The sequence below is a fragment of the Grus americana genome, chromosome 28 (genome assembly GCF_028858705.1).
Source record: "Grus americana isolate bGruAme1 chromosome 28, bGruAme1.mat, whole genome shotgun sequence".
Lineage (NCBI taxonomy): Eukaryota > Metazoa > Chordata > Aves > Gruiformes > Gruidae > Grus > Grus americana.
In genome coordinates this window covers 5,910,905-5,923,626 of record NC_072879.1, presented here as the reverse complement: position 1 = coordinate 5,923,626, position 12,722 = coordinate 5,910,905, and the positions used below count along the sequence as shown (strand labels likewise).

Below are 12,722 nucleotides of genomic sequence, written 5' to 3'. Positions count from 1 at the left end.
AAGTCTGGTCAATAATCATTGCTGCCCACAATGTTTTAGAGTATTTCTATGTCCAGTTTGACTCTGGCTCAGGCCAGGAGTCTCGCTGGGGCAGGAGAGCGGTGCAGAAGGCAGCTGAAGGATGGGGTGGGGGGGTTTAGGGATACAGCGCTGTTCCCAGGCTGAGGATGCTCTGGGAACGGGGAAACAGTAAAACGTCTCTGAAGTAAAACCTCTCTGGCCCAGATTTTACCCCCCCCCCCCCACCTACAGATAAGACCACGAAACCCTCTCATACCATTGCCGTATTTTACACGGACAAAACAAAGCCACACGGAAGGCTTGACTTGAGGATCTCTTTGAACCCCCTGCCCCTGTGGGACAGGATCCTTGGAGCCCCGCAGTGTGCTGAACGGCCTCACCGCTGTTTCGTCAGGGACACAGTGGCTTTTGCAGGCTATCTCAGAGGAAGCAGAACTCCTTCCAAAGCAGGAGCGTGGCATATAGTGCTTTTCATGTTTCAACCCTTGGGAAGGTCTCTGTTGGTGCTGTCCTGTGCCTTTGGCGTTAGCATGGATCGCTCAACCTGCCGGGCAGAATTAGATAAAATAGTTGCTCATCGGCACAGCTAAAATACAGTTGTCTCTATTCAACTCCATCTTCAGAACCGTCTGCAAGCTGGGGGATGGAGTTTGCATGCTGGGAAAGGACATCCTGAGCTGTCTGAGGGATCAGGGACATCTCAAAGGGCATTGAAGGGTCCCTGGGGCTGGCAGCGAGTGGAGGGAGCAAGTTGAGAAGGGAAAGGGTGTGGGGAAGTCCAAATAATTGGGAACGGAGGAACATGAGGACCTGGGCGGAACTGAGAGCAAGGAAGGGATGTCCCAGAGAGAGGGAGAGGAATCACAGAGAGGGAGGGGAGAGAGGAAGGTGGGGACACAGCAAGGGGACAGGACGCGGGGCCCCGGTGCTGGAGTGGGGATCACTGCTGTCAGCCCATGCCAGGGAGCAGTGCCCGGCGCTTGGAGAAGGGGCTTTAGCAGTGGTTTCCTCTGCACCTACCGTAAATCTCTACGTCATCGTAGATGTCAGTGTCCCTGCGAGGAAAAAGACAGGGTGCTGTGAGCAGTCTGGTCTCCCATGTCCCCACCGCCTCCCGACGCTGACGCAAGGGCCAGCTCCTGCTGCTGCGTCTGTCCTGTCTCTCCTAACATGCCTACGGGCTCTGGTGTCCTCCACGCAGCCCCATCCACCTCCTCCCGGCCTTGTGCTCTCCCCCCAGAGACAAGATCCTCCGGCATGGGGTGAGCACGGCTCTGGCCCCTCCTCGCATTGCGCGGGGATGGTGGCCCCGTCCCAGGCTGCCGCGAGCTGCAGACCCAGCCACGCGGAGGGGCAGTGCTGGCGCGTCACATCATGCCACCAGCAGCGTCTGAGCAGTGTCTGAGCAGGTCCCGTGTGAGGGACCGTAGCTCGGGGAGGGCTCACAGCACCCCAGGAAGTTGCTCCCAGTGCCAGAATCTCTCCTGACACCAGAAATGGCAGATCCCACCCCCAGGGTAACCAGCTGGTGTTATGCTTATGGTCATGGCCTGGGTTTGATGGTTTTGAGTTGGCGCTCAATGGCCAGGGCTGGTTCGGTGCCGGGCACCTGCTGGGCAATTGCTACAGCTCATGGAGTGGGGAGGAAGGGGGCAGGGAAGGGGTACTCACAGGTGTAGCATCACAGCCCGGGGCACGTAGCCATCTGCAACAGTGAAAGGAAAACATGTCAGTTGTGCCCCGAGCCAGGGCAGGAGCGGGGTCTCACCCCAGCACCTGCTCCTGCCCAGGACAGGCAGGGTTTAGCAACATCTCGTATCTCCTGGGAGGGCTGGGGGCAAGGAGGAGCCCGGCTCTGGGAAGCCGAGCTGGACCCTTGGGGGTAACCCGCTTGGGCAATGCAGGGAATGAGCCTGCCGGGCTGGGTGGCAGCTGGCTGGGAAGAGCCTGATCCCTGGGGGATCTGCAGCCCATTTCACCGGAGCATCCTTCGGTGCAAACATGGCTTGGGTGGAGTCTGCGCCTACGGCAAAGTCTGACGTGCCGAGCTGGTGGCTGAGAGGGTCCAGGAACTGCGAAGGCTTTTAGCAGAGGGAGGCAAGCCTGGCTAACAGCAGAAATGCTGGTGCCGAGCGTGAGGAAGAGCAGAGCCTCAGCCCCCACAGACTTACACCTCCTCTGGCTGTTTCGGCAAAGGATTTGCTCCTGATTTGTAAACTGAATGACATCAAGAATTTCTCCTCGTCTCAGCGGCAGGTTCTTCCCTCCACCCTTCTTCTCCGTCACTGCGGGGTCCACCATCATCTGAGTCAGGACGTTGATGCTTCCTTCGAACTGAAACACAAACAGCAGTGCTGCAGCTCGGCAGCTGCCCCAGGGGAGCGTGAGCTGGGCAGCTCCCACCGTGCTCCCTTCTTGGAGAAACAGATCCCTCTCTAGCCAAATGGTCTGCGGGACTGGTCTGATCTGGGGGTGTTTCTGTGGGGAACGGGGCAGGTGTGACCTGGGTATCGGCTGGTCTCTGCGGAGCACAGCTCCTCTCTGCCATTGCATTGTGCCCTTCCTGGGAGGTGAGGGGGGGCTTAGAGGGATAAGCGATGGCTCCTTGCTGCTCACCTTGAATTTCTTCTGAAACTCCCTGTCCGCCTTCTCTTCCTTCTTGCATTCCTTGAGTGTCATTGGCTTCGTCTTCTGGGAGACCTGCGTGTCTCTGCAGAGTCGTTGCAAATCATGGGAAAGCTCAAGTGATCCCACGCTCTGCTCCCTCCCCTTCTCCCCCAGCTGCTGCCCCATCGCATTTCCCTGCACCAGCTCTGGGACTGCTGGGGCTCTCGGAGGGTTTAAACCCACCGCTTGTGCTCTTCAGCATGGACATTTCTATCGCAAGCCCAGCAGAGAGCATTAAACCACCAGCTTTGTCAAAGCAGCAAGGAGCCCTGGCCATTTTGAGACCCTTAGAAAGAGTAAAAACCCCTGTTACCTCCGTGCAGCTGCCAGCAAGGCAACCCTGTTAGAGGCTCGACCGGCATCTCCACCTGTAAAACCAAACCCCGGGAGAGATGCTGCCGTGAGGCTGCTATAAGGTGTAGACACCCGCTGAGACAGGACACAACACTGAAACAGCAGCGAGAACTTTCTCCTCCTGGGACCAAACCGTGAGTTTGCCCCCTGAGCGCGGTGGGGGGGGGGGGGGTCAGGGTTTCCCATGCCCATTTACAAGGCAGCAGAGAAACCCATAGCCCCCCCGCCCCCCCCCCCCGTACATGGGAACAGTGGGCTCAGCGCGGGCTCCACTGCTGCCCATGGCTTGTCGGGGCCTTGAGGTTCTCTGAGCTGCAGCTCCCACCCCAACCAGCACCTCAGCCCCTCCTGTACCCACCTCTTCCAGGGCAGGGATACGCTACTGGCCGGGAAACGGGGGGCAGCAGAAAGCCTTGGCCTCTCCTCACCAGCCCAACCGGCTCTACGTCATCGTAGATCTCATCTTCATCCCTGCGACGAGGCAGACCCCGATTAAGAAGCCCTGTTGCAGCGACGGCACTGGGGACCGAGGGCAGGATTGAGGCTGCCAGGAGGGGGGGTGGGCAACAGGCGGTTGGGCTGCCCGTGGGTTGGCCCCGGGTCCGGGGCAGAGCGGGACAGCAGCTCTGTGCCACGTGCCAGCAGCTCCTCGTAAGGCTCGGCAATGCGGCGCAGCAGCCCGGGGTGCAGGAGCTGGGCAGCAGGGCGCGATGGCAGCAGCCAGACCTGTGCGGTAATGCAGCCCATAAAGGAAGGCGCTTTGTACCACGGGAGCTGCCTGCACGAGGTGACGTCCCACCTCCAGGCTCCTCTCCAGGAGCCGGCAGGAAAACCCAAGGACCCTCCGCTGGGTCAGGACACCCTGGAAACCGCTTAGAATGAAAACGATGCCTTGGTCTTTACCCCGTTACATTCGGAGCATCCTGTGGTGGGAACCGCGCTGGGGCTGATGCAACGTAGCCTGGTTTCAGGTAACCTATGGTAAAAAGAGGAACAGGAGGGAGCAGCAAGGGATTATTTCACATTTTGTCCTTGACTCTTTCACCCACCCTGAGGTCAGAGCTGCCCTGGGCTAGATTTAGTGCGGAGGGATGTGGGGAGATAAAACTGACTGAACATCTTGATCCAGTGAGAAGATTTTACTCCATGGCCCATCTGCAGATTTTCTCATTGGAGAGCTCACCAAAGAGCTTTAATATTATTTTCCCATTCTTATGCCCCTAAAATTGTAAGACTACCCTAAAAATTAACAAAAATAAGCAAATCAAGGTGGGGGTGTAATTTCTAGATGTTCAAATTTGCCTCAGGACCCACGAGACAAATAAATACTTGAAAACTGCTGGTTTGAAGGACACCCAGAGAGCAGATCACTCCCTTCTCTGCCCAGGGCTGCGGCCGGTCTTGGTGGGTGAGCATCTCCCAGGAAAACGGCACAGCTGGGCCTGAGAAAGGCCTCTGAGTGCTGACATAACAATAATGTCTTAAAATAATACCATAAACCAGCTGTATTTTGCAATTCTGATAAGGAAAGGAAGAGAAGCTCTACTCTCACAGTTGCCCTCTACCCCGCAGCTATGAGATGAACCATTCTATAAATGTGGTGGTGAACAAGAACTTAGAGAAGTTGTGGAAGAAACAGGATTTGAAACAAGTTTCATCACCCAGAGTGTGGATTAGCAGAGCGTCAGCTGTCAGAAACCAACAAATCTGCCTAGATCTGGAAGGCCACCGTGGAGCGTGGCAGGGCTCATGCTGAACTGAGAACCATCACATCCAAGAGGCAACAAGCCCTGCGTCCCACGGACAGCCGGTAAGGAGGGCACATCAAGCCAGCACCATGGCCCCGATGGCCGTAGCTCCGGCTGTGCCTGGGGACTCTCAGCAGCTCCCTCAGGCTTGGAGGCAGACGCTGTTGCAGGCAACGTGCTGCCAGCTTCAGAGAGCCTCTGCCCCTTGGCCAAAGGGTGTGTAAGTGCTTCTTGGCCATGGGATGGAGACCAGCTCTGCTTCCCACCGGTCACGTTTGTCTGCTCTTACAGCCACACAAGGGTGGACTGGTTGGAAAGGACCTCTGGAGTCTCTCATCCAGCCTCCTGCTCAGAGCAAGGCTGGCCTCAGAGCTGCAGCAGGTCATTTAGGGCCTCATCCAGGTGACAACCGAATATCTCCAAGGGTGGAGATACCCATCTCCCTGGTGCCTGCTGCAGGGCCGCACCACTCTCACAGGAAAGAAACTTCTCCTAATATCTAACTGGAATTTCCCCCACTGCAGCTCATGCCCATCACCTCCAGTCCTGCTCCCAGGCACCTCTGGGAAGAGTCTGGCTCCATCTTCTCCTCCCATTAGGCAGCTGTGAGCAGTGAGAGGATCTCCCCTTCGCTCGCTCTCCTCCTGGCCAAACAAGCCTGGGTCTCAACCTCTCTTTCCTCACATGCTCCAGCCCCCAACCATCTTAGTGCCCTACACGGGGCTCACTCCAAGTTTGTCAGCATCCTTCTTGTTACTTACTCCAACCCTGCTCCAAGCACCCCAGAGCCTAGGGCACTTAGTTCCCTTCGTTTCTTCACCTGCTGCTCTTCTCTCTCATTCCTTTCTGCATGCTATGCCTAATAAAAGCCCCTTTGGCATTATCAGCCCCCACCTCTCCACCAGCCCCCCAAGTATTTCCATCTCCCAGGAGCTCCAGGCTCTGACTAGGGACATTTTCCTTCCTGAATGGGTGGCATCCTTCTCTGGGGGACTTGCAGGTGCCTGGCCATACCAGGCTGAGCGCTCCTTGGTGGCTCCACGGCAGGACCGATGGGCATCCCAGGACATGCAACCACACCGAACTTCTCCAGATCCACAACAGGAGGGCGCCTGGGCTTGGCCGGCCTCGCTCCCAGCACCTTGACGTGTGGCAAAGGCTTCCTCCGAGGCAAGGATGGATGTCCTTTCCCATGGAGGCTTCCCGTAGCGTCCAGGGAGGCTGCAACAGCTGCGCCCTTGGCAGGAACCACTGGAGCACCCTTGTCTTTGGCAAGTGGCCATGTCCGCTGCACTGGGTTTCTCTGGGGAGGATCAGAGGTGGCTCCCACCTCCTTGTTCAATGCATCTCCTCCTCCTGGCTTTGCAGGGATTGGGTGGAAGCTGGTGTCTTGAGCAATCCCCTTCTTCAGTTGCACCATCCATTCTGGGGTCTCACAGACAGGGTGAGGAGGTGAACGTTGTCCCACACTCTGACCTTTACTGTGGGATGGAGAAGCCCTGCTGAAGTCCATCCGCCTGGTCCGGGGGGGCTCGGGAGGTGGCTCACCCTTGGAGCCCGGCACGGGGGTCTGTCCTGAATCTGCTGCAGGGGAAGCTGCAGAGCGGCTCTCCGGCCAGCCGCCCGCTTCGGAAGGGTCTTTCCTGTTCCCTTGGAGCTTTGCCCGTAGGTGCCTCACCACGGCCTCTTTCCCCTCCAGATGTGTCTGTGACCATTAAGAAAAGCTCCAGTTAAAACACCATGGATGAAAACGAGTCAAAGAGCCCCCTGGGGAATGCAGTATTTCTTCACCATGGCCCGACACTAAGCCTCCTGGATGAAGTGTGGTCTTTGCTCAAAGTGGTCCTGGAATGTGTCTGAGAAAACAACACTGGGCTGCACCAGAGCGGGAGCAAGTCCCACCACCATGAGGGCATCCAGGAGGCATTTCATAGAGTCTTTTGGTCTGATCCACCCTTCGTCCACTACCAGGGACCATCAAAGCAGAGGGATGGGGTGGGGGATTATACCCTACTAGTCCTGAGGGCAGAATTTGAGATCTAGAGACCGCCTGGGGCTCAGATGGGAGCAACCTTGCCCTGTTCCTGGTTCCATGGTGAACCGGGGCAGTCATAGAATCATAGAGTCATAGAATCATTTAGGTTGGAAAAGGCCTTTAAGATCATCCAGTCGGGCAGGAGTTGGTGGAGGAGACCACTGAGAGCTGTCAGCATCCCTCCCCAGAGGAAAACCCAGGACACTGCTGCTGAAACTCATCTTGCCAAAGCTTGCGTGCAAAACAAAAGACCAAGAGGTAGAAGATCTGCCCTACTTTTCTGACCAAAGCGTTTCCTGTGCTGCTCACACCTTGCACACATGAACTGGGACACGCCGGCCCCAGCACAGAGCTGCCCCCAGCTTCCTGAATGACCAAAAAGCACCTTTTTTTCTGAAGCCTCCAGAGAAAGGCTGCCAGGAGGAGCCTGGTTGACTTTTGGAAGAAGAGTGCCAGGTTTGAGGTACTGCACAAAACTCAGGGGGGGACGAGGTTACATTTTTCCTAAGCTGCTCAGATGGGCCTTATGGGAGGGGAGGGCTCATCTTGCCCTCCCTGATCTTTCTCCCACCCCCTTGTCCCCGGACCACAGCATCCCATTTTATCAGAGCTGGCTGCTCCGGTTGCCCTCAGCAAGCTGTAGGCTTTGATTTTGCAGTTCTCCTCCCTCTGGGATTTCAGTTTGGGTTTGAGCTTGCATAATTTTTTTTTTTCCTTTCATGACAAAAGGGCTAGTATGCCAAGAAGCTAGCACAATATTTTCAGACATAAGTGCTCAAATGTATATATACCTAAATAAGTGCAAGTTCCCCTCGCATCCCCAGGCAGTCACCCTGATTTCCCTGGTAAACACTGCAAACGCAGCGCTCTGAGCAGAGCCTGGTTTAGAGACCGCGAATTTGCTGTTTCCTGCACACCAGGCAGTGGGGCTTTCACCCAAACTATTGAAAAAGAGCAACTTTTTCCAGATTCCCATACACGCTACTGGGATTTTTGGCCCCTGAAAGATTCAGAGGTTTGCAACCATGAATTTTGGAGCTGTTCCATGGGCTGGGACTTGCACAGAGCTCCCAGGTGTACCTGTGGGATACAGCACCGCTGTCACCAGGATCAATTCCAGCTTTATCAATACATTTTGCACTGGCGGATGCTTTCCTGGACTTCAGCAGCAGAGCGTGGCCTCCTCCTCTTTCATAGATTTTACATCCAGCCCAATGTCACCCAGCAAATCTCACACTAAGCCCAGGAACTGGTCAAAGACCCCTGAAGCTCTGACCAGCTCGAACGTACAGGAGGACTTTGCCTTCCAGGAGGAGTGAGGGTCTCGGCAGGATCCAGCCCCTTGCAAGGACACTGCCAAAGCCTTTCCAAGCAGGAGACATGGCTCTACTCCCCGCGCTCTGTCCCTAGGTCCAGCACAGCCCAGGTCTGGTTCTTACTCACCATTTTCCATCAGCAGATGCTTTCCTGCGTGCTCACCTCCTTTCTAAAGGCCACTGGAGACATCCGAGCTGGAGGACTTGTGCAAAGCGAGCCTCTCCGAAGTCTGCTTCCCCTGAAACCAGAAGCTCTTTCCTAACGGTTGATGAGAAGCTGTGTGCAATGCCAGGAAGTCGCTGTAGCCTGACCATGAAACAGCACAAGGAGGAGGAGAAGGAAGAGGAGGAGCAGCTGTTGGTGCACCGCTAGCTTGGACTCTGCTGCTGTTGGGAAGCTTGAAGCCCACCAAGCCCTGCTGCCCATAAGAGAGTCTCATCCAGAAAAGAGCCTGGGGTTCGGGGAGCGACTCCAGGATGTGAGGGACAGGCTGCCGTGAGGACCAGGAGGTGGGTTAGGTTCTCATCTGATGGTGGCCAACGTGAACCTGCTGCAGGTCAGGTCTTCAGAGCGCCATGGGACCTGCAGAAGGTGGAGAGATTCACAGGGGTCGCACGGCAAAACCAGCATGGCCCTGCACAGCTGAGCTCTGCAGGAGCACAGGAGGGTTGGGGCGAGGGCTACGGCTTTCCGGCGTATCTGAAACCGGGGGACATTTGCTCCGTTGAAGAGCTGTGCTCCACCAGGAAGCAGGGGAAGCACTCTGCACAGCACGGCACTGAGTTGGGCCATCTCTGTGTTGAAATGTCCTGTTTTCATAGTTTATTGCCTCAGAGGCAGGAAAGGTCTGAGAGGGTGAGTCAAGCCCCATGGCAGGGATGGCCACCAGCAGGTGCTGATGTCCCTGGCCCGTGGTGGCGTGTCCCTCCAGCCTTTGGGGAAGATGTCCCACCAGCAGTGCCCGTGGTGGCTCCTGCCTGTGGATGGTGTTAAGGACAAGACGGTGCATTGAGGATGTGGGCAAGGCTGGGACGGGCACATCTTGGCCGAGGGTGGTGGTCCCGGGGGTCTTGTGGAGGGTGGTGGGTGCCCACGGGACACCAGAGGGTTTGATTCCCCCGGCCAGAGGCAGGATGGAGAGGGGGGCATCGGGGGGTCCCACACCAGACCTGCAGGGAGCCGACGTGGGGGCGCAGGGCGGGCGACTGGTGGTGACAGTCACCTCCTCAGAGCGTCCCCATCACCACCCGCCCCACTGCTCCTGCGGCAGAGCCCCGTTTGGGCACAGGGAGGCTGAAGAGCCGGGTCTGGGGACGAGGGGCGGCGGGGAGGCCCCAGAGGGCATCTTTGAGGAGGACAGGGGTTAAGGGGGAGCGCAAGGGCTGTATTTGGGGTGTGGGGGCGATGGGGAGGCAGAAGGGCTGTGTTTAGGGGGATGAGGGTGACAGGGAGCTCAAGGGCCACGCGTGGGGGGCGGGGGGAGCCTCAAGGCCCGTGTTGGGGGGGGGGTCGGGCTGAGCCCCCCCGGCTCTGCTGCCAGCCCCGCTCCCGCACAGCCGCTCCGCGGGCCCCGAGCCCCGCCGGGAGGAGCATCCCCAGCGGCCTCCCGCTCGGCGGGGCCGGGCCCTCCCCCGCCCGTCCCTCCCTCCGCCGTCCTCCCCGCGGCGGCCCCGCTCCTCCCGGCGGCCCCGCGCAGGCGCGGCCCTGGGCGCGGGATGGCGGCAGCGGCGGCAGCGGCCGTGCCGGTGCTGGTGGCGGGCGCGGAGGTGGCGGGGCCGGGGGAGGAGGCGGCGGGAGCGGGGCCGCCGGGGTCGGTCCGCTTGGCCCGGCTGCCGCTGGCGCGGGTGAAGGCGCTGGTGAAGGCGGACCCGGACGTGAGCCTGGCCAGCCAGGAGGCCGTCTTCGTCCTGGCGCGGGCCACGGTGAGGGGCGGCGGCGCCCGGTTGGCGCGGGAGGCCCGGCGGCCTGGGAGGCGGCCCTGGGGCGGCTGTCGCGGCTGGGAGGCCGCCCGTCCCCCGCGCTGCTGCCGGGCCGGGCCGCGGCCGGCCCCCCGGGCTGAGGGAGCCGACTGGGCCGCGCCAGGCCGGTGCTGGAGGCGCTGGGAGCTGCAACCCCCGGCGCTGCGCTCGGCGTCTGTGGGACGTGGGGCCGCTCGCTTGGCTGTTACAAGAGTTGGGTTTTTTGGTGGGGTTTTTTTGGTTTGGGGTTTTTTTGTGGAAGGTTTGAGGAGTTTCCTCTCCCAACTGACACCTCGTCCGGTCAGCAGGCAGAGCTGCCGCGGGCAGCGAGGGTAGCCGGGCACCAGTCCCCAGCTCTCCCGTTGGGGAGCAGGACCGCGGCCCCTGCCCTCACCCTGCCGCCCCTCCATCCACCCGGGTCAGGTGCCGGCCGGGGCTGCTGCCGCTCGGCCCCGCGGTGAGAGGTGCCACCGGCAGAAGGCTGGGGAACCGCAAGGAAAGGTGGCTGTGCCCCCACAGCATCCGCGTCTCCCTTCCTCAGGGATCCCGCCGATTTGTGACGTGCAAATCGGAGCAATGTGTAGAAGGGTTTTTTCTCCCTTGCAAAGTGTCTCCCGTTGCACAGGTGAGGTGTGTTTGGTGGGATGGCTTTGGCATCTTACAAAAGCATCCGTGTGTAGACTCTGGTCTCACCCTTCCGGCGTCTCCCTGCAGTAACTCCTCGGCTTGCTGCTGGACATCTGCTTCCCGCAGCTGAGGTACCTGCTGGGTGCACGTCGGGACAGTCGTGCTCAATCCACTGAGCGCAGGACACCTTTCCTCCTTCAGAAGGTGTCCTGGGAGCAGCTGGTTTGTAGTTGCTGTCCCAGATGCGTTTAGAGGAACCATCTCTGTGCAGTAAACTCTCTGCCTTCTCCTCCCTTGTGGCTTCTCGTGTGAATCACTGTCCAACAATTTCATTTGTTGTTTTCAATGCTATTTATTGGGAAGGGGAAATTTTAAGATGGAGATTCTGGTTTCTTCCTGAAGTCTTGTAGGACCTTTCCTCAGAATATTCTCTCTTCCCTCTCTCATCCCCTGTGTGAAATTATCTTGGTTTTGCTTTGCAGGAGTTGTTTGTTGAAACCATAGCCAAAGATGCTTACGTGTACGCTCAGCAAGGAAAAAGGAAAACTCTGCAGAGAAAAGACCTGGGTATGAGAGCATGTTCTGTGCTATCCCTTAGCAAAGGGTTGCTAGGATGGAGACGGAGGATTTTTCCACCTGTCCTGGTGTGATGAAGCTTAGGTGCTTCTCTTTCTTCCTCTGAGGATGGGAGAAAAAAACCCTTCTCTCTACCAAATATTACGCTAATAATTTCACACACCAGCTCTAAACCAAGAGGTTTAGACCAATTGGTCACTGAACTGTGATGCAAATTCAAATACTGCTGTTTGAAGCAGATGCAAATATGGAGTTGGTTTACCTATGTTAATTGTTGTCAATTTGCTTTGCAGATAATGCCATTGAAGCTATCGATGAATTCGCTTTTTTGGAAGGTGAGTTTCTACTCGGTTTCACCTGGTTTCAATATTTTGTGTAATTTCCTTCTTGGGAGAGAAAGAACTTAATCATTTGCAGAGCCCTCTGTTTCCACATCTTTAATAGTGTAACTTGTTATGCCCCCTCTCTGAGAGGCGAAATCAAATAAAAATCCACAAATCAAGAGGACCCTGAGACACGTACAGTCTTTTTAGCTAGATTTGGTTTTACTCATGTGTGATTTGCTTAAACTTTAAAAAGTTACTGCCTATTCCTTTGGCAGCTTGTAAACAAGTTTCATTTCTTCACATAACTGCATTTCTGTTTCCTGAGACTATAATTTTTTTTTTTTTTTTAGGTACTTTGGACTGAGCTGGACAGAGGTGGAGTGCTCTGGAGAAGGAGACTGCAGAGATGGATGTGGGGTGGAAAACAGGACATTGAGGGTTCAAAAATAGTTCCTAGAATTGAGACACTGAAATGGCAACCATAATATTTTGTATAAAGTTTTAAGTTGTTGTAAGTTGTTTATTTAAAATGCATATTTTTTTCATAAATATTTTGTATGTCACTTAACTGTGCCCTGCTGCCATGGTGCAGGCTGCTCTCCAGCTTGGCCGGGTCACCCAGCGGTGGCTCAGAGCAGCGGTCTCTGCCTCTCCAGGTCTGCAGCACCGCAGAGCTCTGAGTGGAGAGTGGCTCTGCTCTGATGCCTGGGCACGGTGAATTTTATTTTTTTTACAGAAATGTATTTTTCTTTGTATATATTTGTTTCTTGGCCAAACACAATTAAATTTATTTTTTGTTGTTGTTGTTGAACAGCTGTCCTGATTTCTCCTCTGTGCTGCTGGGGCAAAGGGCGTGGTGTTCCTGTAGCGCTGTGGTAAACGGCGGAGTTAGGAAAGGATGCCTCCTAATAGCATTTTGCTTTTGCTCATTGTTTCCTCAAGGCATCTGTCCCAGTGAAGCCCAGCTGTTTTCCAGGAACTATGTGTGAGCTCCAGGGAGACTTGGCTTGTTCCTAGGGGTGTAGAGCTTCCATAAATTTCTGTGATTGCTGTACCTGTAAGTCATTGCAGCCAGACCCCCTCCTAAGCCCTG

At 56.5% G+C, this 12,722-nt stretch overlaps 2 protein-coding genes across 3 annotated transcripts; one reads left to right on the top strand and one right to left on the bottom strand.

The window, feature by feature from the left end:
* Nucleotides 1-321: 321 nt before the first annotated feature.
* On the bottom strand, nt 322-8,642 carry PRAM1 (PML-RARA regulated adaptor molecule 1). Of its 2 annotated transcripts, XM_054805467.1 has the most exons (10): nt 8,269-8,642; nt 5,805-6,495; nt 3,946-4,018; nt 3,401-3,513; nt 3,002-3,056; nt 2,638-2,731; nt 2,193-2,355; nt 1,693-1,726; nt 1,042-1,076; nt 322-565 (listed from the first exon to the last, which is right to left on the bottom strand). In XM_054805467.1, the coding sequence occupies exons 1-10, from the start codon at nt 8,269-8,271 to the stop codon at nt 561-563; spliced, it is 1,266 nt and encodes a 421-aa protein (XP_054661442.1). In that variant the 5' UTR covers nt 8,272-8,642; the 3' UTR covers nt 322-560. The 2 variants fall into 2 exon arrangements, with proteins under 2 accessions (XP_054661442.1, XP_054661444.1); XM_054805469.1 differs by lacking the exon at nt 5,805-6,495.
* Nucleotides 8,643-9,062: 420 nt separating this feature from the next.
* POLE4 (DNA polymerase epsilon 4, accessory subunit) lies at nt 9,063-12,430 on the top strand (the record flags this gene model as incomplete). The annotated part of the gene is made up of 5 exons (XM_054805971.1): nt 9,063-9,158; nt 9,699-10,064; nt 11,210-11,294; nt 11,597-11,638; nt 11,980-12,430. Coding segments are annotated over 5 exons (603 nt in total), but the record flags the coding sequence as incomplete, so codon positions are not given.
* Between the last annotated feature and the right edge of the window lie 292 nt (nt 12,431-12,722).

Excerpts from the sequence above, each read along its gene's own strand:
- PRAM1 (XM_054805467.1), bottom strand. Across the intron at positions 2,732-3,001 it reads TTGCTGGCAGCTGCACGGAG|AGACACGCAGGTCTCCCAGA; the intron begins GTAACAGGGGTT and ends ACGACTCTGCAG. Across the intron at positions 2,356-2,637 it reads AGTTTCAGAAGAAATTCAAG|TTCGAAGGAAGCATCAACGT; the intron begins GTGAGCAGCAAG and ends TTTGTGTTTCAG.